Source organism: Salvelinus sp. IW2-2015, linkage group LG19, assembly GCF_002910315.2.
Source record: "Salvelinus sp. IW2-2015 linkage group LG19, ASM291031v2, whole genome shotgun sequence".
Classification (NCBI taxonomy): Eukaryota; Metazoa; Chordata; class Actinopteri; order Salmoniformes; family Salmonidae; genus Salvelinus; species Salvelinus sp. IW2-2015.
In genome coordinates this window covers 3485915-3512074 of record NC_036859.1, presented here as the reverse complement: position 1 = coordinate 3512074, position 26160 = coordinate 3485915, and the positions used below count along the sequence as shown (strand labels likewise).

Here is a 26160-nt window from a genome sequence, read left to right as displayed (position 1 = left end):
TACTGTAATTATACTGTAATTCCACCATACAGAATACAGTACCCTACCATATTTCTGGAGCACCAAAAACCCTTTGACCACTAGTTGACGCATGATATTGTCGTTTCTGGCTCATTAACATATTTTGAAGTGTGCTTGTAAGAGGCTACATTTGTTGTACCCGTGAGTGGATGTGCTGTACCAATTTAACTGGTATGTTATAGCAGTGGCTCAACAATGAAATGTAATAGGGGTGCAAGTTTGGAAGCCTTTGTTAAGGCCTCTAGAAGTGCAAGTGATTCATACACTGTAAAAACTGGAACTTATTATTATGGTAACTTACCAGCAGCCAGTTACCTGTAAGTTTCTGTAAAAAAGTACAGTATGTTACTGTAAATTCCAAATAAAATGTGTTAACAGTACACTACTGTGAAGAAAGCACTGTTGAACTTAAGTTATTTGGAATTTACAGTAACATGCTGTACTTTTTTACTCCCCATGCTGTACTTTTTTTTTTTTTTTTTAACTGGCTGCCAGTAAGTTACCATAAAAACAAGTTATGTTTTTTACAGTGTACATATTTGGTATATATAAAACACATTTACTAGCCGCCAACCGGCTTGCACCAATCCCATGTAATTACAGTAAGCTATTGTAAAATACAAACCACGCCTCCCCTCAATCAATGTTATTAATTATTTCATTAATTACAATTACTATACAAATATTACAGTATGATTATTGGTACCATAAAACTATTTACGGTAAGAGTTGCCTACAAATTACTATAATTATACAATACAGCTGTGTTGCTGTAATGATTACAGTAGGCTCATTTACAGTATAATGCAGTATTGTATAATACAGCACTGTTTTCCTTACGTACAAAATAGCTTCCAATACTCTACTCAGCAAACTGGATGCAGTCTATCCCAGTGCCATCCGCTTTGTCACCAAAGCCCCTTATACCACCCACCACTGCGACCTGTTTGCTCTAGTCGGCTGGCCCTCGCTACATATTCGTCGCCAGACTCACTGGCTCCAGGTCATCTATAAGTCTATGCTAGGTAAAGCTCCACTTTATCTCAGCTCACTGGTCACCATAAAAACACCCACCAGTAGCACGCGCTCCAGCAGGTATATCTCACTGGTCGCCCCCAAAGCCAACACCTCTTTGGCCGCCTTTCCTTCCAGTTCTCTGCTGCCAATGACTGGAACGAGTTGCAAAAATCGCTGAAGCTGGAGACTTATATGTCCCTCACTAACTTTAAACATCAGCTATCTGAGCAGCTAACCGATCGCTGCAGCCCATCTGTAAATAGCCCACCCAATCTACCTACCTCATCCCCATATTGTTTTAATTTACTTATCTGCTCTTTTGCACACCAGTATTTCTACTTGCACATCATCATCTGCTCATCTATCACTCCAGTGTTCATTTGCTAAACTGTAATTACTTCGCTACTATGGCCTATATATTGCCTTACCTCCTCACGCCATTTTCACACACTGTATATTTTTTTCTATTGTGTTATTGACTGTATGCTTGTTTATTCCATGTGTAACTCTGTGTTGTTGTTTGAGTCACACTGCTTTGCTTTATCTTGGCCAGGTCGCAGTTGTAAATGGGAACTTGTTCTCAACTAGCTTAGCTGGTTAAATAAAGGTGAAATATATATATATATATATTTTAATGTAAGTATTCAGTTTTATTTGTTGAATATTTTAATGTATTTGGAAACAGTATTTTCAAATTCTTATTTCAAATACTATTCACCTGGGTTAAATCCATGGGAGTGTATTTGAGTCTGTGTATTTGAGTATTTCAAATAAAATTTGGCAGATTATTTGGTTTTTACAAATACAATTTAAATACTCAAATAAAAGTACTTGTTTTGAGCTGTGTATTAAATACCAGCTACTCAAATACACATGTATTTGAACCCAGGTCTGTGAGAGAGAGAATTAAGGAAAGCTTTGACTATGTACAGACTCAGTGAGCATGGCCTTGCTATTGAGAGAGGCCGCCATAGGCAGACCTGGATCTCAAGAGAAAACAAGCTATGTGCACACTGCCCACAAAATGAGGTGGAAACATAGCTGCACTTTATAACCTCCTGCCAAATGTATGACCATATTAGAGACACATATTTCCCTCGGATTACACAAAGCATTCCAAAGCAAATCCAATTTGGATCAACTTCCATATCTATTGGGTGAAATACCACAGTGTGCCATCACAGCAGCAAGATTTGTGACCTGTTGCCACAAGAAAAGGGCAACCAGTGAAGAACACTATTGTACATTGTTTATTTTTTATTTTATTTAACCTTTATTTAACTAGGCAAGTCAGTTAATAACAAATTCTAATTTACAATGATGGCCTACCAAAGGGCAAAAGGTCTCCTGCTGGGACGGGGGGCCTGGAATTAAAAAAATAAATACAATATAAATATAGGACAAAACACACATCACAACAACAGAGACACAACACCACATAAAGAGAGACCTAAGACAACAACATAACAAGGCAGCAAAACATGACTACACAGCATGGTAGCAACACAACATGACAACAACATGGTAACAGCACAACATGGTGGCACTACAAAACATGGTACAAACATTATTGGGCAAAGTCAACAGCACAAAGGGCAAGAAGGTATAGACAACAATACATCATACAAAGCAGCCACAACTGTCAGTAAGAGTGTCCATGGTTGAGTCTTTGAATGAAGAGATTGAGATAAAAACTGTCCAGTTTGAGTGTTTGTTGCAGCTCGTTCCAGTCGCTAGCTGCAGCGAACTGAAAAGATGAGCGACCCAGGGATGTGTGTGCTTTGGGGACCTTTAACAGAATGTGACTGGCAGAACGTGTGTTGTATGTGGAGAATGAGGGCTGCATTAGATAGCTCAGATAGGGGGGAGTGAGGCCTAAGAGGGTTTTATAAATAAGCATCAACCAGTGGGTCTTGTGATGGTATACAGAGATGACCAGTTTACAGAGGAGTATAGAGTGCAGTGATGTGTCCTATAAGCAGCATTGGTGGCAAATATGATGGCCCAATGGTAAAGAACATCTAGCCGCTCGAGAGCGCCCTTACCTACCGATCTATAAATTATGTCTCCGTAATCTAGCATGGGTAGGATGGTCATCTGAATCAGAGTTAGTTTGGCAGCTGGGGTGAAAGAAGAGCAATTACGATAGAGGAAACCAAGTCTAGATTTAACTTTAGCCTGCAGCTTTGATATGTGCTGAGAGAGGGACAGTGCACTGTCTAGCCATACTCCCAAGTACTGTATGAGGTGACTACCTCAAGCTCTAAACCCTCAGAGGTAGTAATCACACCTGTGGGAAGAGGGGCGTTCTTCTTACCAAATCACATGACCTTTGTTTTGGAGGTGTTCAGAACAAGGTTAAAGGGTAGAGAAAGCTTGTTGGACACTAAGAAAGTTTTGTTGTAGAGCATTTAACACAAAATAAAGTAACTAAACTTTGGCCTTTCYGATAGCCTGAGTGAACTTATTTCTCATTTGCCTGAACAGAGCCAGTCAGCCTGAGTATGGGTGTCAAGAGCCATTCAGCAAATGCAATTCTTGAGGTGGAGTAACTCTGCAAGATCACGGTCGAACCAGGGGCTGAATCTGTTTTTTAATTCTCATTTTCTTTATGGGGGCGTGTTTGTTAACAATACCACTGAAAATATCAAAAAAGAAGGTCCAAGCGTCTTCGACAGAGCTGATCAAGCTGATTCTATACCATTTTACAGAGGCCAGTTCATGAAGGAAGGCTTGCTCATTAAAGTTTTTTAGCAAGCCTCTATGACAAATCAGGACAGGTCATTTCACTGAGCAGCCGTTACGAACACAGGCTATAAAACAGTGATCASTAAGATCATTACAGAAAACACCAGACTGATACCCATCAGGATTATTTGTGAGGGTAACATTGAGGACAGTAGCCTTTTCTGGGTGTTTGGAGTCATACCTTGTGGGATTGGTGATAATCTGAGAAAGATTTAGGGAGTCCCATTGCTTAAGGACTTGGTCAGGTGGTTTAAGCATGTCCCAGTTTAGGTCACCTAGCAGGACAACTTCAGACTTGGTGTAGGGGGCCAGGAGAGAGCTGAGGGCAGTTAGGGTACAGGCCGGTGCTGATGGAGGACGAAAGCACCCAGCAACAGTCAACAACGAGCTATTTGAAAGTGTAATGCTTAAAACCAGCAAATCAAATTCCTGGGGACAGACTTGGTGGAGACAACCGAGCACTGAAGGTGWTCCTTGGTAAAGATTGCCACTCCCCCACCTTTGGAAGATCTGTTTTGCACGAAAAAGGTTATAACCAGAAAGGATTAACATCACTATTCAAAACACTCTAACTTAACCACGTCTCAGTAACGACCAACACATCTGGTATGGGGCTGTAAACCCACACTTTCAATTGATCCATTTTAAGTAATACTCTTCTAGTGTTAAAGTGCAGAAAACCCAGGCTTTTACGAGAGCAGAAATCAGTGAGGCAGATATCAGAGYACAARTCAGAATTGGGGCTAGCAACAGTAGATGGGCCAGSGTGTACATGCACATTTCCAGATATCATCAACAGTAATACAATCAAGGCACGGCAGAGGACAGGGAGAGCTCTGCAGTGCTGATTTATGACATCTGAATGTGCATCAGATGGCAACAAGATCATATTGTACAGSAATTTCATCGGGTAACATGAACRCAAAGCCGACGAGAGGTAAATACAACCCATATTCATGTTTATTTATTTTCCCTTTTGTACATAGCCATAATATGACATTTKAAATGTCTCTATTCCTTTGAAACTTTAATGAGTGTGATGTTTACTGTTCCTTTTTGATTATTTCACTTTTGTTTATTATCTATTTCACTTGCATGGCAATGTAAACATATGTTTCCCATGCCAATAAAGCCCATTGAATTGAGAGAGAGAGAGAGATGGCTCTCGCTACCTTGAGCTTGGCACAGGAATAATGAAATAAGTGAACTGGCTCTGAAGTACGCTCAGGGCACCCTGATTCATGAAGTAGGAAGGAGAGGGACAAATAAGAGGAAAACAGAAGCATCCACAGTAATCTTGAGTTGCCATGGTGAGAATTAAATTATCCTCTTCCCTTCCAAAACATGTACCTTTACATTTTAGTAATTTTGTAGAAGCTCTTATCCAGAACCACTTACAGTCAGTGCATTCATAGTAACTTTTACTCAATAAAGCAGCTATCGGCAAAGTCAGTGCTAGTAATAAAAGACACGTGTTAGTGCAAGAAGGCGAAGGGGGATACGTAGTCAGTTGCACAACTGAATGCATTCACCCGAAATGTATCTTCCATATTTAACCCAACCCCTCTGAATCAGAGAGGTGCGGGGGGCTGCCTTATCGACATCCACGTCATCGGCACCAGGGGGGGGGTTGTTGGGGGTTATCCACCCAGCCATCTCTGGGGAATTGAACCGGCGACCTTTCGACTTACTGGCCCAACGCTCTTAACTGCTAGGCTAAAGACGCAGAGAAGTAGCCAAATATTCCATACGCTCTAACGGTTTGTCTAACTTGCTGGGGGTAGTGGTCAAAACGGACATTGTTTGCAAAAATGTTACAGAAAATGTTGTTGAGGTCAAGAGTGGTCTTCAAAATGGTTGGATTTGGATACAATTTCTTGGTGAATTTAGTTAGTGTGGCGAGTGGCACAGTGGTCTAAGACACTGCATCTCCGTGCAAGAGGTGCCAGTACCTGGTTTGAATCCAGGCTGCTGTGATTGGGAGTCCCATAGGGCGAGGCACAATTGGCCCAGCGTCATCTGGGGTAGGCCATCATTGTAGATAAGAATTTGTTCTTAACTGACTTGCCTAGTTAAATAAATCAAATCAAATTGTTGTACCCACAGCAACCACTGCTGCAGTTGATGGACATAGAAAACGTAGGAAAAATCTTTCCTTTGTGTTACACCAATGAATCACCTCTGGGAGAATGTCAGAGCTGTGGATATTGTTCTCTTTACTCTATCCCGAATCATTTAGACCAAGCTTAGCTGGAATTTTTCCACAAATCGCCCACTGTCGTCAAATGCTTGATTTACGGAAAAAGTATTTGTGCAAGGTCTGTGCGAATAGCCAGTGAACTTGAGTGAACTAGTCTAAACCTCTCCCTCAACGTGATCAAGACAAAGGAGATGAGGACTACAGGAAAAAGAGGACCGAGCCTGCCCCCATTCTCATCGACGGGGCTGCAGTGGAGCAGGTTGAGAGCTTCAAGTTCCTTGATGTCCACATCACCAACAAACTAACATGGTCCAAGCACACCATGACAGTCGTGAAGCGGGCACGACAAAACCTATTCCCTCTCAGGAGACTGAAAAGATTTGGCATGGGTCCTCAGATCCGCAAAAGGTTCTACAGCTGCACCATCAAGAGCATCCTGACTGGTTGCATCACTGCCTGGTATGACAACGGCTCGGCCTCCGACCGCAAGGCACTACAGAGGGTAATGCGAACGGCCCAGTACATCACTGGGGCCAAGCTTCCTGCCATCCAGGACCTCTATACCAGGCAGTGTCAGAGGAAGGCCCTGAAAATTGTCAAAGACTCCAGCCACCCTAGTCATAAACTGTTCTCTCTGCTACCGCATGGCAAGCAGTACCGGAGCGCCAAGTCTAGGTCCAAGAGGCTTCTAAACAGCTTCTACCCCCAAGCTATAAGACTCCTGAACATCTAGTCAAATGGCTACTCAGACTATTCACATTGCCCCTCCCCTCACCACTGCCACTCTCTGTTGTCATCTATGCATAGTCACTTTAATTAACTCTACCTACATGTACATACTACCTCAACTAACCGGTGCCCCCGCACATTGACTCTGTACCGGCACCCCCCTGTATATATTGTTATTTTTTACTGCTCCTCTTTAATTACTAGTTACTTTTATCTCTTATTCTTATCCGTATTTTTTTAAACTGCACTGTCGGTTAGGGGCTCGTAAGTAAGCATTTCACTGTAAGGTGAAATACCTGTTGTATTTGGCGCATGTGACTAATAACATTTGATTTAAAGTGGACGGTTACTCTAGGACTCTCCAACCTGTGCTGTGTGTGTTTTTTCTAACAGACGTGGATGACTGCCAGTCCAATCCATGTCTAAACGGAGGCACCTGCATCGACAAGATCGACTCGTTTGTCTGCCTCTGTCTGCCCAGCTACGCAGGAGACACCTGTGAGAAGGGTAAGACAGTGAATACACACTGGTCAACACATGGCGCGAGCATGGAAACACACCAAAATGGAGAGAGAGACTTTCATCTAACACACACTTCTCCAAATTATACAGGGGCGTGTTTTAATGGAGCTTTCACTCAAGTCTCACATTTAACCATGACACTAGTACCTTATGGAAAAGAATATCTCAATTTGTGATGTTTTGTTTTTGCTACTTCTATATGTGTAGCTCTATAAACGTGTCAACAGTAAATACCTAGATACAGTATCTACAGGCTTCAGGATGATGTTGCCTGTCTGCTATCAGCAGTCTACAGCAGCCAGCTGTGATCCAGATCATCTTGATCAGCGTTATGTGCAGTATCAGCAGCTAACATCTCAGTGCACTATCAATCAATCAATCAAATGTATTTATAAAGCCCTTCTTATATCAGCAGATGTCACAAAGTGCTATACAGAAACCCAGCCTAAAACCCCAAACAGCAAGAAATGCATATGTAGAAGCATGGTGGCTAGGAAAAACTCCCTAGAAAGGCAGGACCCTAGGAAGAAACCTAGAGAGGAACCAGGCTCTGAGGGGTGGCCAGTCCTCTTCTGGCTGTGCCGGGTGGAGATTATAAGAGTACATGGCCATTTAAAGCCTGATTGTTATTCAAGATGTTCAAACATTCATAGATGACCAGCAGGGTCAAATAATAATAATCACAGTGGTTGTAGAGGGTGCAACACGTCTGTTACCTGTTAACTGAAGTGGTCTATCAGTCAATTTCTTGGGATACTATACCTATTTTGCCAATTGGCCTGGACCCTTTTACTACACGGACCCCTGCTGATCCATCACGACTGATCTGCCGACGTAACCGCACGAGGGGGCTACAACAGACTTCTTCCATCACAACTTCCCTCTATGACCCTTCTGCTAGCCCCGGCCCGCTAGCTGTTTGAATCGCCATGTCTCCAGCCCGTCCAGCTACTCATTGGACCCTATGATCACTCGACTACGCATGCCTCTACCTAATGTCAATATGCCTTGTCCATTGCTGTTTTGGTTAGTGATTATTGTCTTATTTCACTGTAAAGCCTCCAGCCCTGCTCAATATGCCTCCGCTAACCCTCTTGTCCCACCTCACACACATGCGGTGACCTCACCTGGTTTAATTGATGTCTCTAGAGACAATACCTCTCTCATCGTCACTCAATGCCTAGGTTTACCTCCACTGTATTCACATCCTACCATACCTTTGTCTGTACATTATGCATTGAATCTATTCTACCGCATCCAGAAACCTGCTCCTTTTACTCTCTGTTCCGAACGTACTAGATGACCAGTTCATATAGCCCTTAGCCGTACTCTTATCCTACTCTGCTCCTCTGGTGATGTAGAGGTGAATCCAGGCCCTGCAGTGCTTAGCTCCACTCCCATTCCCCAGGCGCTCTCATTTGTTGACTTCTGTAACTGAAAAACCCTTGGTTTCATGCATGTTAACATTAGAAGCCTCCTCCCTAAGTTTGTTTTATTCACTGCTTTAGTACACTCTGCCAACTCGGGAAGTCCTAGCCTTGTCTGAATCCTGGATTAGGAAGGCCACCAAAAACCCTGAAATTTCCTTCCCTAACTATAACATTTTCCGACAAGATAGAATTGCCAAAGGGGGCAGAGTGGCAATCTACTGCAGAGATAGCCTGCAGACTTCTGTCTTACTATCCAGGTCTGTGCCCAAACAATTTGAGCTTCTACTTTTAAAAATCCACCTTTCCAGAAACAAGTCTCTCACCGTTGCCGCTTGCTATAGACCACCTTCTGCCCCCAGCTGTGCCCTGGACACCATATGTGAATTGATTGCCCCCCATCTATCTTCAGAGCTCGTGCTGTTAGGTGACCTAAACTGGGACATGCTTAACACCCCGGCCATCCTACAATCTAAGCTTGATGCCCTCAATCTCACACAAATTATCAATGAACCTACCAGGTACAACCCCAAATCCGTAAACACAGGCACCCTCATAGATATCATCCTAACCAACCTGCCCTCCAAATACACATCTGCTGTCTTCAACCAGGATCTCAGCGATCACTGCCTCATTGCTTGCGTCCGTAATGGATCTGCGGTCAAACGACCACCCCTCATCACTGTCAAACGCTCCCTAAAACACTTCAGCGAGCAGGCCTTTCTAATCGACCTGGCCCGGGTATCCTGGAAGGGTATTGACCTCATTCCATCAGTCGAAGATGCCTGGTTATTCTTTAAAAGTGCTTTCCTCACAATCTTAAATAAGCATGCCCCATTCAAAGAAATTTGAACCAGGAACAGATATAGCCCGTGGTTCACTCCAGACCTGACTGCCCTTGACCAGCATAAAATCATCCTGTGGCATACGGCATTAGCATCGAATAGCCCCCGCGATATGCAACTTTTCAGGGAAGATAGGAACCAATGTACACAGGCAGTTAGGAAAGCAAAGGCTAGCTTTTTCAAACAGAAATTTGCATTCTGCAGCACAAACTCCAAAAAGATCTGGGACACTGTAAACTCCATGGAGAATAAGAGCACCTCCTCCCAGCTGCCCACTGCACTGAGGCTAGGAAACACTGTCACCACCGATAAATCCACAATAATTGAGAATTTCAATAAGCATTTTTCTACGGCTGGCCATGCTTTCCACCTGGCCACCGCTACCCAGGTCAACAGCCCTGCAAACCCCACAGCAACTTGCCCAAGCCTCCCCCATTTCTCCTTCACCCAAATGTTCTGAGAGAGCTGCAAAATCAGGACCCCTACAAATCAGCAGAGCAAACCCACTGGCTCCAGATCATCTATAAGTCTTTGCTAGGTAAAGCCCCACCTTATCTCAGCTCACTAGTCACCATAGCAGCACCCACCTGTAGCACGCTCACAGATCACTGCACCTGTACATAGCCCATCTGTAAATAACCCATCCATCTACCTCATCCCCATACTGTTATCTATTTGTTTTGCTCCTTTGCACCCCAGTATCTCTACTTCCACATTCATCTTCTGCACATCTATCACTCCAGTGTTTAATTGCTAAATTGTAATTATTTCGCCACTGTGGCCTATTTATTGCCTTACCTCCCTTATCTTACCTCATTTGCACACACTGTATATAGACTTTTTTCTATTGTGTTATTGACTGTATGTTTGTTTATTCCATGTGCAACTCTGTGTTGTTGTTTGTGTCCCTGAGCTTCCTTTAATGATGCTTTGCTTTATCTTGGCCAGGTTGCAGTTGTAAATGAGAACTTGTTCTCAACCAGCCTACCTGGTTAAATAAAGGTGAAATAAAAAAAGTACCTCAGGAGTAAATGTTAGTTGGCTTTTCATAGCCGATCGTTCAGAGGTCTAGACAGCAGGTGCGGTAGAGAGGAGGAGAAGGTTGAAAACAGAAGGTCCATTTTACACATCAATTAAAAACACAACTCCAATTCCTCCTCCACAGTAACTAAACACAACAGCCTCTGAATACCCCATATACTCATAAATAGATCAATATTGTTGACACGTTTATAATAGGCAAACTCAACCCTCAGTCTCGCTGCCAACATTCCCTCCAGCATTCCCACCACGTCCACAGACCCCTGTCCCCGAATATTGTTCTTTCGGGTCTTCCATATCGCTAATTTTGCTGCCCCTAACACAAAATTATGCAACACAACTACACCCTTTTGACTACCTGTACTTTGGCCCAAGTATATACAGTTGGGAAGAGAAAACCTCTCCCAACGCTGAGAACCAATTAGTGATCAGGTCAATCATTCCGACCAACCTGGGACACTGTAAAAACAGATGTGCCAGAGTTTCAGACTCTGAATGGACACCCCTCCCCAACAGTAGGGTCCAGGTGTACCAGATGCATGTTGGTGGCTATAGCTCCATGTATTATCCTCCATTGGAGGTCAGCTGTCCTCTTATCAATCGGCAGTTTGTATAATGAGCGCCAAAAGCCTTTTGGGGAAGCACCTGGACCAAGCACACCTGCCCACCTTGTCGATTTTACCCCTTCCAGGGAAGAGGCATGGGACACCTTTACACATATTATGTACATGGCCTGCATCCCCACGTTCTCCTCGAATGCCCCCACCGCAGCACTAACAATCAGTGCAGGGAACATATAATCCAGACCCTCCTTCCACCGATCAGATTTGGAAGTGTCAGTCACATACTGCAGATGAAGTACTGGCAAGGAGTCACAGACCTCAGCGACGACCTTCCTSAGTAGGYGAGATGATCGGATCCCTGCTCTTTCTCCCAGCTCCTCCAACGATCTGCTCCTGCTCCGCATCAGATGACCCAGCTTGGTGCACCCCACRCCTAACAGGCATGAACGCAGGCTGGCTGAACCCAGAGCACGGGACTGGATGGCAGTGTTATAAAAAAGAGGCTCTTCAAAAAGCCACATCCCTGGTGGCGTGCAGGCCTTACGGGACTTGACAAGAACCCTCCAAGCCTGCATAACAGACTCATGAAATGGAGTCAGGCCAGGCAACTCACCCCCCTCCAGCTTTAAGAGGAAAAGGTGCTTGTCTAAGCCCAAACAGCCCGCTCTCCTCATCAGTGTGTAGGCTGTGTCGACCCAGCTAGAACCGTCACTGTACAACAGTCTCTGGGCTGCTTGAAGCCGGAAAGCCATGATCCTAGAGGAAATGTCCACCAGGCCTTGCCCACCCTCGTGCAGTGGCAGGTACAGGGCTGCAGCTTTGATCCAGTGTTGTCCAGACCAGAAGAAATTGACAAGGGTCCTCTGAAGCTCTTGTATCAGACCCTTTGGTGGCTGCAAAATCATTAGTCTGTGCCACAGGGTAGAGGCAGCTAGATTATTAGCTACCAGTACCCTTCACCTATAAGACAGCTGGGGTATCACCCATTTCCACCTTGACAGTCTGGCACACACTTTCTCCACTAAGACCCTCCCAGTTCTTTTTCTGAAAGACATCAGAGCCTAGAAAAAAAAACAATGTCTTCATCCCATCTCTGCCCCACTGAAACCCCCCTGGTAACCGTGGAGCGGACCCTATCTGGAGCTGACCTGCCCACAGCGCTTCACTCTTTCCCCAATTGACTCTAGCTGAGGAGGCCCCCTCATACACCTTTTAAGCGTTTGAGAGAACCTTTAACATCCTCACCCCCTGTAATAAAAACTGTCAGGTCATCTGCATACGCAGATAGTGCTATCGTGGGACCCTTCATTACACCTGGCACAGAGAAACCAGTAAGCTTCGCTCTTAAACAACAAAGCATTGGTTCAATCGCCAGACTATATAACTGCCCTGAAATTGGGCATCCCTGCCTGATGCCCCTTTGGACAGGGATGGGGCAACTCAAACCACCTCCCACCTTCACCATACACGAGGCCCCAGCATACAGTAAATTCATCCAAGACAAAAAAACATCCCCAAACCCAAAAGCTTTCATCGTTTTAAACAAGTACTGGTGGTCCACACGATCAAAAGCCTTCTCCTGATCCAAAGAAAGTAAACCCACATTTACATCAGACAGTTTACAAATGTCTAAAACATCTCTTATCAGAAACAAGTTGTCAACAATAGAGCGGTCAGGTACACAGTAGGACTGGTCCTTGTGGACCAACAGCCCCAGATACTCTTTCAACCTGTTTGAGACATTTAGAAACAATTTTGTATTCTGCGCACAACAAAGCAACAGGTCTCCAATTTTTTACGAGAGCCAAATCCCCCTTTTTTGGCAACAGTGAAAGCACCGCACGTTGACAGGATACAGGAAGAGAACCCTCATGAAAAGATTCACACACCACTTCCTAAAAATMCTCCCCAATAGACCCCCAAAAGTGCTTATAAAACTCAGATGTTAAACCATCGATGCCAGGGGCTCGGGCCTGTTGAGAGCTGCATAACTGCTGTGGACAGCTCTTGCAGTGTAATGTCAGAGTCCAATGCGACTCTCTGCTCAGGTCCCAATTGAGGAAGACCGTGTAACAACTGTTCAGTACACAGAGAGTCACAATCCTCCGCCTTATAGAGGGCAGAGTAGAAATCCACGGCATGTTGACACATTTCACTGTCATCCGTGGTCACCTTCCCATCAGGGAGACGAAGGCAGACCATCTGTTTGCGTTGCAATGTCGACTGTCCTAGGTTTAAAAAAAAGCGCTAGGAGCATCCATATCCTTGAGGGAAGCGAAACGAGACCTAATCAAGGCACCCTTCACTCTTTCATGCAGAAACGACCTCAGTTCATGTCTCTTGTCCTGTAAGTTCATGACTAGTCCAGGGTCGTTCTGAGTGAGCAGCTTCAATTCAATAGATTTGATGTGCTGTTCAAGGGCCTTGATAGTCTCTTTAACTTCAATTTGAGACAGAGCACTATACTGTTGACAAAATAATCGTATTTGGGCCTTCCCAACATCCCACCATTATCTCAAGGACTCAAAATTCCCTTTTGTGACCCTCCATTTTTCCCAAAACAACAAAACCTTTCACAAAACATGACATCATGTAACAATTTAACATTAAAATACCAGTAAGGTGATGACCTTCGTGGACAGGACAAGTGAATATCAACAGTAACAATATGATGATCAGAGAAACCCACAGGAGTAATGGCACACCTTCCAACCCTACTACAGTATTGATCAGATACGTACAACCTGTCTAACCTTGCTGCACTGACACGACCTTCATTAATTTTTAGCCATGTGTACTGCCTAACTTTTGCATTCCTTACTCTCCACACATCAGAAAGCTCTAACTCAGTTAATAGACCAGACAGGCAAGTCTGACAATYTCTGTTGTAGATACCACAGTCACCCCTAAGCCTGAGGAAAACAAGATTGCCACCCCAGCACTGAAATTAGTACCATGACTGAGTATATGCTGCCTCTCCCACCACATACCACAGTCAACCTCATTTTCCTCATCACTATGTGTCTCCTGTAGGAAAACTACATTAAGCCTTTTCTGTTTTATTACTTCTAATACCCAAGCCCTCTTATTCCTGTCCCTTCCCCCATTAATATTGAGAGAGCCCACCCTTAGTACCTCCATATAGAAAAGAGAAAGGAAAAGCAGAAGATACCACAGAGGAACCAAAGAGAAAAAAGACACCCTATGAAGCATGATCATCATCATTATTTAAATGTTTTCTTATTAACCTGACCACGTTTCCCACCACCTTTTGCTGCTGTAACAGCAGTAACAAATTTCCTCAAGCGAAAACGCTTCTTCTCACTCAACTGGTCTAACCCCACCGTCTTCTGTAACATCACAGCTGACCTCACAAACTTATCAACATCAAAATATTCTGCCAATTTGACAGATTTCCCAAAAGTCTGATCCAGAAACCCATTTACCTCCTCTAGATCGTAAATTGAGTCCTCACCAGCTGCTATCATATCAAAAGAGATATCCATATCCTTCTCCTGATCCTCCTCAGCTGAGGCCACTGACTCCCCTCTACCACATGCCTTTCAACACTCCCCACTTGCACCCCATCACTCGTACCAGGCATCTCCTCCACTACCTGGGAGACTAGCCCCACCTGAACCCCATTACTCGTGGTGGGCATCTCCTCCACTACCTGGGAGCCTAGCTCCACATGAACCCCCTCCTGTACCCCATTACTCGTAGTGGGCATCTCCTCCACTACCTGGGAGCCTAGCTCCACATGAACCCCCTCCTGTACCCCGTTACTCATAGTGGGCATCTCCTCCACTACCTGGGAGATTAGCTCCACATGAACCCCCTCCTGTACCCCATTACTCGTACTGGGCACCTCCTCACCAGTCTGAGGAACTGGCTCTTCAGATCCATCCTTACCTTCTACAACAATATTTTTCTGCTGCATAACATTTCCCTCTAATACAAGTTGCAACTCAGTGCCCTCAACATGGATAACTTGTTCCTCAGCAACAGGTGCTTGTGGCTTGTGGCTGCTCAACCACTGTCGGCCCACCTCTCCCTACATCAGTGGGCCCAGGCGTTACGATGACCACCTGCGCCCCTCCCTCTGCCTTCTCCCTTTTCGGGCAAGCATGTCGCTTATGACCAACATCCCCACACTCAAAACACCGYTGACTACCCGTACTAGCATAAGCCATATACAGWCWRTTGTCATACTTGACTTTAAACGATAKCTSTAAAGTCTGCTCCGGTGAGTCCAAAAACATAAACACCTGTCGCCGAAACGACATAACCTGTTTCAACGCCGGGTGTTTGCAACCCAAYGGRACAACCTTAATTGARCTTGCAAACTTCCCAAAGTGCAATAACTCGCGCTCCAATAGCTCATTTGGAATAAACGGCGGTACATTTGAAATCGTTACCCTTGTTGACGGAGAAAAAAAGCGCCGTAACTTGAATAAACATTCCTTTAAGAAGTACGCCATGCTCAACCATACGATCTACAAGSCGCTCTTCTTAAAGAAATACCACCACCGCTTTATTCATCCGTGACGCATAAGMAACATTCTCATATCCTACCTTCTCTCCTACGGCGACCAGCAACTCCTCCACTGTGACAGTAGCTTCAGTAACACACCTAAAGCCGTGCCGAAGTGACAGGGACGGCATCCCCATTCGGGCTGCCATCCCCGCCAAACTCAGGGTAATTTCGATACGAAAAACAAAATACTTAATTCTACCACACAAAAATAATAATAATAACCTTAATCGTGCACAGAAGAAAACAAAGAATCCACCAAGAAAGAGAAAACCGAAAGAAAGTTCTGAATATCTAACTCTACACAACACACGCACTCCTTCGCTCATACAATTCCCAGCATGCAGAGAGAGAGAGAAAATTGGAGGGATCATACTTAAATTCACAAATGACACCAGATAAGACAGGMGAATTACACCCGATACAACAGACTGACCCTAGTCTCCCGGTACATAGACTATTGCAGCATAGAGACTGGAGACTGAGACAGGAGTGGGTCGGGAGACACTGTGGCCCCGTCCGACGATACCCCCGGACAGGACCAACCAGGCAGGATATAACCCCACTCACTTTACCAAAGCACAGCCCCCACACCACTAGAGAGATATCAACAGACCACCAACTTACTACCCTAAAACAAGGCTGAGTATAGCCCACGAAGATCTCCTCCACCTGCACGAGCCCGAGGGGGCACAAAACCGGACAGGAAGATCACATCTGTGACTCAACCCACTCAAGTGACGCACCCCTCCTAGGGACGGCATGGAAGAGCACCAGTAAGCCAGTGACTCAGTCCCCGTAATAGGGTCAGAGGCAGAGAATCCCAGTGGAGAGAGGGGTGCTGGCCAGGCAGAGACAGCAAGGGCAGTTCGTCGCTCCAGTGCCTTGCCATTCACCTTCGCACCCCAGGAGTATCACTCACCGGCTATCAGGCATTGTATCTGTACCTGTCACTGTGCTGCAGAGAGCTGCCTGATATATGTACACCGAAACACACGCACGCACACACACTGAAACGAACGCAGACACGCACACACCTCGCTGGCTCCAGAGTCAGACAGCCGTCCACAACTCCTCATTTGTCCTCCCCCGTGTGTGCAGAAACACTAATAGCAGTGAGGATTAATGAATACATAACCCTTAGTTATTAATGAGTCCTCATAATGCACATTAACGAGTCCCCCCCATGCAGAAAAAGGAACAAYGTGTGCCGAGAATGGAAATGCAGGATCCATGATTGTAGGTTAAGTGTTTCATTCACTCTCACAGGATTTTAACACCATTAGTATGTGTCCTTGCAGGTCCTGAGAGGTACAATACTGGATGAAAGGTTGAAAGGGTATGAGAATAATCTTCTCTCCTTTTCATCCACCTCTCGCTCTTTTTTTCTCTGTCACTGTCCCTCTTTTCATCTCTTTCCCCTCCCCTATCTCTTTCACCCAATCGCTTTCTCTCTTCCTTGCCTCCTTTATCTGTCTTTCTTTGCCCCCTCCCTTCTTCCATACACTTACCTCTCTCGCCTATCCCTCTCTCCTCCCTCCGCCTCTCTCCCTCTACTCTTAGACGTTGAGAGTTGTGAACATGGATGGAGGAAGTTCCATGGCCACTGCTACAGGTGCGTGAGGAAAGAAGACCGTTCTACAAACTTTGCCTCTAAACATTCGTCTCAAATCAAATCAAAGTTTATTTGTCATCTACAGTGCCTTCGGAAAGTATAGAGACCCCTTGACTTTTCCCACATTTTGTTATGTTACAGCCTTATTCTAAAATGGATTAAATATGATTTTTTTCCCTCAGCAATCTACACACAATACACCATAATGACAAAGAAAAAACAGATTTTTWGAAATGTTTGTCAATTTTATTTWAAAAAACATTTCTTATTTACATAAGTATTCGGACCCTTTGCTATGAGACTCGAAATTGAGCTCAAGTGCATCCTGTTTCCATTGATCATCCTTGAGATGTTTCTACAACTTTATTGGAGTCCACCTGTGGTAAATTCACTTGATTGGACATGATTTGATACACCTGTCTATATTAGGTCCCACAGTTGACAGTGCATATCAGAGCAAAAACCAAGCCATGAGGTCGAAGAAATTGTCAGTAGAGCTCATCCCAAACCATCTCAATTTGGTTGAGGTTAGGTGATTGTGGAGGCAAGGTCATCTGATGCAGCACTCCATCACTCTCCTTGGTAAAATAGCCATTACACAGCCTGGAGGTGTGTTGGGTCATTGTCATGTTGAAAAACAAATTATGGTCCCACTATATCTGTCCAAAGGACAGATATCCACCGGTCTAATGTCCATTGCTCGTGTTTCTTGGCCCAAGCAAGTCTCTTCTTATTATTAGTGTCCTTTAGTAGTGTTTTTTGTTGTTGCAGCAATTCGACCATGAAGGCCTGATTCACGCAGTCTCCTCTGAACAGTTGATGTTGAGATGTGTCTGTTGCTTGAACTCTGAAGCATTTATTTGGGATGCAATTTCTGAGGCTGGTAACTCTAATGAACTTATCCTCTGCAGCAGAGGTAACGCTGGGTCTTCCTTTCCTGTGGCGGTCCTCATGAGAGCCAGTTTCATCATAGCGATTGATGGTTTTTGCTACTGCACTTAGAAGAAACTTTAGAAGTTTTTGAAATTTCCGCATTGACTGACCTTCATGTCTGAAAATAATGATGGACGGTCAATTCTCTTTGCTTATTTGAGCTGTTCTTGCCATAATATGGACTTGGTCTTTTACCAAATAAGGCTATCTTCTGTGTACCCCCGCTACCTAGTCACAACACAACTGAYTGGCTCAAACGCATTAAGAAGGAAAGAAATTCCACAAATTAACTTTTAAGAAGGTACACCTGTTCATTTAAATGCATTTCAGGTGACTATCTCATGAAGCGGTTTAAGAGAATGCCAAGAGTGTGCAAAGCTGTCATCATGGCAAAATGTGTCTATTTGAAGAATCTCAAATATAAAATATATTTAGTTTTTTTTAACACTTTTTTGATTACTACATGATTCCATATGTGTTATTTCATACTTTATGTCTTCACTATTATTCTACAATGTAGAAAATAGTAAAAATTAATTAAAACCCTTGAATGAGAACATTATTCTAAAACTTTTGGCCGGTAGTGTACATTTGCAAAAATGTTTWAAAAAACTGTTTTTGCTTTGTCATTATGTGTCACGCCCTGACCTTAGAGATCCTTCTTATTCTCTATGTTTGGTTAGGTCAGGGTGTGATTCGGGTGGGAGAATCTAGGTTTTCTRTTTCTTTGTGGTTTTGGCTGAGTATGGTTCCCAATCAGAGGCAGCTGTCTATCGTTGTCTCTGATTGGAGATCGTATATAWGTTGTCATTTTTCTTTTGGGTTTTGTGGGATCTTGTTTTCTGCATAATTTATTTTGCCTTACAGTACTGTGCGCGTTCGTTTTTGTCCTTGTTATTTTGCKTTTGGTGTCATCAATAAAATAGAACGATGTACGCCTACCACGCTGCACCTTGGTCCGGTCATTCCACAAACGAGAGCCGTAACATTATGGGGTATTGTGTGTCGATTGAAGAGGGGAAAAAACAATTTAATCCATTTTAGAATAAGGCTGTAACGTAACAAAATGTGGAAAAAGTCAAGGGGTCTGAGTACTTTCCGAATGCACTGTACAGAGTTTACAACGGGGTGTAAAACAGTGCAACGGTGCTATGAAATACTTACTTTCTCTCAACATAATAACAATAATATCTCATTCTACTGAAATGACATCTACCTGTTTCTCCACTTCAGGTACTTCTCTCACAGACACACCTGGGAGGATGCAGAGAAGGACTGCAGAGTGCACAGCGCCCACCTTAGTAGTATCACCTCAGCCACAGAGCAGGAGTTCATCAATGGTCTGGGCCATGATAACGCCTGGATTGGCCTGAATGATCGCACCGTGGAGGAGGACTTCCAGTGGACTGATGTCAATGACCTGGTGAGATTCGATATTCCTCTCTGTCAATAACATGTCATATTAGGCTCAGTTTGTGAATATATGTGATTTGTACCTGTACTTGGTCCTCAGTTGGAATAATGTGTGTAAAGTGTAACTACAGATGTATAACTGGGTGATTATTAGTTTATAACAGATTTAAAGCCAATTTAGCATGACTACAGTATAATAGAAAATGATTRCAATGTAACATAATTGTGTGGTATTGTGTAGGTATATGAGAACTGGCGAGAAAGCCAGCCTGATAACTTCTTCGCGGGCGGAGAGGATTGTGTGGTGACCATCGCCCATGAGGACGGCAAGTGGAATGATGTGCCCTGCAACTATAACCTGCCCTACGTCTGCAAGAAAGGCACAGGTAAAAGAACAATGATGCATTTACATGGCAATAACGTCCTCAGTAAGGGTTTTCGAAACGGCGGGTTCCTATTGGATAGCGGCATTAGACTGGGCTGTGCCTAGAAACAGGACGTTATGTTCATTTGGCTTTAGTTGAGTCATCACGGCAAATAGCGATTTTGGAAATACTGTTTCATATTACGTTCCAAAGCCTTCATTTTCCTCTACAAAGCCTTGTATCCTCTGGTGACTGTTCTGTTTTGTCAATAGAATGTCTGGCAGTGAAACGCAATAACTTCACATCAGCCCTGAGTGTAAGAGCATAATGACAGTTTTATCAACGGAAAATGCCAGAAGAAATATGGCCTTTTGGTTAAACGTGTCAATCTAGTATTTAGTTCAACAGGTTATTATTGACTAGCATCAGACATAGTGTCATGCATCATTTTTTTTTTTTTGCCTTATCGACAGACAGAAGATAGTGCTATTTCTAAACCTCTGAAATTCCCCTAGAAACAACCCAATTAATATGCGGGCTGCCAAACCTCAATAGGCAGCAGTGTGACGAGCAGCTTTTAAGGGCTTGATTCAATCAGATCTGCTTTAGCCAACATCAACATAGCGGTTGTTTTGGCGGTGTTGGAGGGGGAACTGCGTTAGAGCTGTCAAATCATGCTGGAAACCCTAGACCCACTACAAATCGCATACCGCCCCAACAGATCCACAGAGCCGCAATCTCAAATCGCACTCCACACTGCCCTTTCCCACCTGGACAAAAGGAACACCTATGTRAGAATGCTGTTCATTGACTAGAGCTCAGCGTTCAACACCATAGTGCCCACAAACCTCATCACTAAGCTAAGGACCCTGGGACTAAACATCTCCCTCTGAAACTGGATCCTGGACTTCCTGACAGGATGCCCCCAGGTGGTAAGGGTAGGCAACAACATATCTGCCACGCTGATCCTCAACACTGGGGCCCCTCAGGGGTGCSTGCTTAGTCTCCTCCTGTACTCCCTGTTCAGGAGGTAAGAAACCTGGCAGTGTGGTGCCAGGACAACAACCTCTCCCTCAATGTGAGCAAGACAAAGGAGCTGATCGTGGACTATAGGAAAAGGAGGGCCGAACAGGCCCCCATTAACATCGACGGGGCTGAAATTGAGCGGGTCGAGAGTTTCAAGTKCCTTGGTGTCCAACGAACTATCATGGTCCAAACACACCAAGACAGTTGTGAAGAGGGCACGACACCTTTTCCCCTCAGGAGACTGAAAAGATTTGGCATGGGTCCCCAGATCCTCAAAATGTTTTACAGCGGCACCAGTACGTCACTGGGCCCCAGCTTCCTGATATCCAGGACCTATATACTAGGCGGTGTCAGAGGAAGGCCCAAAAAATGGTCAAAGACTCCAGTCACCCAAGTCATAGACTGCTTTCTCTGCTACCGCACGGCAAGTGGTACCGGAGTGCCAAGTCTAGGACCAAAAAGGTCCTTAACAGCGTCTACCCCCCCCCCCCTTTGATTTTACACTGCTGCTACTCGCTGTTAATTATCTATGCATAGTCACTGTACAAATGACCTTGACTAACCTGTACCCCCACACATTGACTCGGTACCGGTACCCCCTGTATATAGCCTCATGATTTGTTATGTAATTTTCTTGTTACTTTTAGATTTTTGGGGGTTTGCTTGTTTTTTCTTTCTTCACTTTAGTTTATTTAGTAAATAATTTCTTAACTCTATTTCTTGAACTGCATTGTTGGTTAAGGGCTTGTAAGTAAGCATTTCACGATAAGGTCTACACTTGTTGTATTCGGCGCATCTGACAAGTAAAATTTGATTAGATTTGATTTGAAATCCCAAGTGTCTCCCGGCATTATACCTAAAGCGGACATTTCCATTGCTGCACGGAGTCACATTAACAGAAATCCCATGCAGCCTTCTTTACAAATTCAAACACTGGAATATGAGATGTAATCTACACCTAGATAATGCTGATAGAAATCCTCATTATTTCATAGAATTCTTTTTCAATTTGAGAGTAATTATTTCTACAGTATATAGCCTACACTTTCTCGTTCTGAACTTCTATCTGGAGTGGGGCAGGTGTGGCTTCGTGACAATGACCGCAGGGGCAGCTGCTCACCTATTTGATGGCTCCAACGCAGTTCCACCTGCGACATCCACTATGCAGSTGTCTGCTATCGCCAGTTAAGATGCTAGTGTATAAAGCTCAAAACACAGAAGTCTGAAGTGCATGTTTTAAAAAAAACTCCTAGTTGATCTAAACAGAAAACTCCATCTCTCTCTGTTGCCATTTTATCTCACCCTACGGATAATTACTTGCGCTACAAAGCCACCATTTGCCGTCTTGTATAAAGCTGGCATTAAATTGCCAGTGACTGTTTTGCCCTCAGATCTGCCCCCGAAGTCCCAAAATGCATCTCTTTGTTACCCTGATGTAATTGTGACACTGTGGAATGAGAACAGGAGCAAGGATTTATGAGATAGCCTGAAGCCTAGCTCCTTGAATACAGAGCGTGGAAGAGCGAGACAGAGAGAGAGGGGCAGAGAGCAAGAGAGAGGGAGAGAGAAATAGATGGGAGAGGCAGAGTGAGAAAGAGGGAGGGGAGAATATGGGAGCTGTCTTGGCTCTCTATCACTTGGCACTGCTCCATACCAACTGCAGAGCACCCAGTTTCTCCCTTTGGGCAGCAGTCAATCTCGCCAACTGTCTTCAGGTGGGATTCAGTAGCAATAGTGCAACCTAGGGAGAGAAGAAAGGAACTGCAAGCAAGATACCATACAGATACATGTAGGATTTTAATTTGAGCCCGTTTACAACAGCAGGAAAATAATCCTGCATCAACGGGAAATGTGAATTATTATGTGTATTATAATTAATGGAAATGTTTTAGGGGTTGATGCATTTTTCAAAGTGGAAATTACAAACTTCAGAAGCCTTTTCCTGCAAAATGTCTCCTGCAACAGGGTCATCAAATTAAGATCCCACATCTGTAGCTACATACAGTATCTTGTGCTTTTGCTTTGTTGCTCAACACAGACTTTTTTTGTTATTGTCGGCCCGTCTGACAGTGCTGTGTGGAACACCACCCGCCGTGGAGAACGCCCATCTGATTGGCCGTCGGCGGTCCCACTATGACATACATGCTGTTGTGCGTTACCAGTGTACTGAAGGTTTCTACCAGCGCCACATCCCCACTGCGCGTTGCCGGGCCAACGGCATCTGGGACCGGCCCAAGATCATCTGCACAAAGTGTGAGTGACAAGCACCAGATTTTGTTCTGAAAAAAAAACACATTTGTTATGTTATGCAACCTTTTTTGGATAACAAACCTATATTCACCCAGGTCAGCCATAAACATGTGTGTATTCCCTCTAATATGGGCTCAATAAGAAACAGAATGGTACATTTTGTCACTGCACCCTCTGTGTTCCCCTCCGTCAGCTCAGCGATCCCACCGGTACCGCCGCAACCACCACCACGGCCAGCGCCGGGAGCGCAGGAACCACAGGAGACATGGAGGAGAGGCACACAGGGAGAGGGAAGAGGATGCACACAGCCACTACTGAACCAAATACTACACCTCCCATAATGCCCTGTGCCGGACCCCTGACATATCCTGTGACTGAGTGGATCAACCATTCAGGACTCACAATCAACAATAGTTGACGTTTATTTCTCTTTGGGTTAAAATCTCACTTGAGATACTGTATGTGTGCAAAACTTTTATGAAAAGGACCTATTGACATCAGTGCAAAAAAAGTGAATTGTTCAACGCGTACATATCTAAAGTTAGGATTTGTTCCTTTGTTGCTGATTTTTGTTTACCCCAGGTCCATTACAACAGTAATACCTGTTCTCTCGCTAACACGGTCRCTAATATCTTAGAAACAGCAAATCCTTGGCATGTTATGGATAACCTATTTTCGCTGTCTAAACATAAATACAGTGACGTGTGTGTGTGTGTCAGGGTGTCTATGCTATGCGAGTGTGTTCGGCAAAGTTCGAAGCTTGTTCTACATCTCAGAACTCATTTTAGTATTCCGTTTATAAAGCACAAATGTAATTAATGCAAGTGAGCTAGTTAGCGTTCAGTCTCAAATAACCCAGAGCTTTTGTATGTATACTGTACTTGTTATGTTTCTTTAGGACTCCTGAATAGCAGGTTTTATTATTCAACTTACATGCCATTTTTAATATTTGCTATCTCCTCATGTAATGTTACTATTTATTATGGACTCTTCGCAAGTTAATATACAGTATGTAGATTTGTTTTTACATAATCCAACGAGGCAATGTAATACCTTTTCGTTTTATATACCATTCTTACAATCAAAAGTAACGAAGGTAACCCTTTGATTGCCTCTCTCTGTACTGTAAATACTGTGGTGTTTTGTTTGTTTGTTATTGACTGGTATCTGATTGATACCTGAGCTTTGTCATGACCCAGTCATGTACCAGTCATGACCCAGTCATGTACCAGTCATGTACTTCGTATCGCCCTCTCAAATAACAACTAAAACGGACCCATTGATCTAGATGGAATAGGATAGATCGAAATACTGCGGACTGCGACAAAACTTTACCAAGGTATCTGCTCGGTGGTCAAAAGTCCCAATCTTTGCCCGGCTCCAATATGTGACGGGTAGGATGCCATGATTCATGATGCATATGGTTCTTCTGATATTTGATTGGGCGTAATCCCTTTTTTTGGTGTTATGACTTCCTGTCCTGCTGTTGTGTTCCATTCTTAATAAAGCTGCAAAAACTTAATGAACGACGACAATGTATCTGGTCAGTTTTGTGATTAAGCTGGGCTCAAACGCTATTATTTCAGTGTCTCKGAGTTTTCTTTCTGTTTCTCGACCACGTCATTTCTATACACTACCTCAAACACTGACGATTGAGATTGGTTTGTATCTAACCCATGCCTCCTATAGCAAAAAGAATGAACCCAACTGAAAGTCTTTGTATTTCTGTGTCCTCTATTTACTTAATTCTCTACGCAGAGAAAGAGGCCATTCTGGCCAATAGTTTCATCCTGTTGGGATCAACGAAGCAGTTTTCTCCTCGCTTTGGTCTCTATTGAGTAGATTGTGGAGGGAAAGTACATCTAAAATAAATCTAAAACGGKGATCTTCAACCTTTTTTTTGCCCAGGGACCACCTCCCAGGTAAACCGGTGATCCAAGCATCCCCAGCATACGGAAGAAGAGAAATGCCACGTGTCTTGTCTTATCAGGTGAATGATAACGGCAAGGGGAAGTAATCAACGTTTTAAAATGAATACGTTAGTTGATAGTACGATAGTTGCATTATTTTGATCTCCCCACATAATTGAACGAGGGAGTGTAAAACTCCAACATAGTCTATTAGCTAGAAAGGTCATTCTAAACATTTTCACGAAGAACAGCTGTTTAGCTGGTTACAGTTTTTCTCAGTCGCTTTGGTGCATTTTTCACATCATCCCTAACATGTGCCAAATAATAAGTGCATTTCTCAGAACAATTTGTACCAACTGCAATATACAATAGATATGTTTCTAAAGCTAGTCAGTCACTAAAAATCCTTAGTACATCTCTCAAAAGTAAATATTCATGCCAATGATCATGTCAGTGTCATCAGAATGATGAAGTCATCGAGTCATTGTTCACGAACAAGGTCGTCAAAATGTTTAGGCATGTTGTCAATGTAACTGTGTACTTTGACAGTATTACCTGATGTAAACTTAGGCTACAGTTTGGATGACAGTTACTGTATTGAAAATGCACAAGGCTGCACTTCTATGGCATATATCAATTTCAACAGTACTATTTACATATTACTGTATGTGGGTTATTGATTGAAAGAGACTGGACAACCCAAGGGGCACAAAGGGGAGGAGATTAGGTTAACCAGATCAGAAATTGCATCCCAAATAATGCTTCAGAGTTCAAGAACAGACAATCATCAAATCAACTGTTCAGAGGAGACTGCGTGAATCAGGCCTTCTGGTCGAATTGCTAACAACAAACACTACTAAAAGATACAAAATAAGAAGAGACTTGCTTGGGCAAGAAACACGAGCAATGGACATTAGACGGTGGAAATCTGTCCTTTGGTCAAATAATTTGGATTTTTGGTTCCAACCGCTGTGTTTGTGTGAGACGAGAGTAGGTTGAAC

The 26160-nt window shown here is 43.8% G+C and overlaps 1 protein-coding gene across 1 annotated transcript in view; it reads left to right on the top strand.

Moving 5' to 3' along the window:
* ncana (neurocan a) overlaps window positions 1–24784 on the top strand; it is a 66370-nt gene extending 41586 nt beyond the window's left edge. The window contains exons 13-18 of the mRNA XM_024010062.3: window positions 7109–7222; window positions 17211–17262; window positions 19429–19618; window positions 19850–19994; window positions 23070–23252; window positions 23443–24784. Of these exons, the coding sequence (XP_023865830.1) occupies window positions 7109–7222; window positions 17211–17262; window positions 19429–19618; window positions 19850–19994; window positions 23070–23252; window positions 23443–23567 (809 nt within the window). The 3' untranslated portion in view covers window positions 23568–24784. The remainder of the gene's footprint in view (window positions 1–7108; window positions 7223–17210; window positions 17263–19428; window positions 19619–19849; window positions 19995–23069; window positions 23253–23442) is intronic.
* The last annotated feature ends 1376 nt before the right edge of the window (window positions 24785–26160 follow it).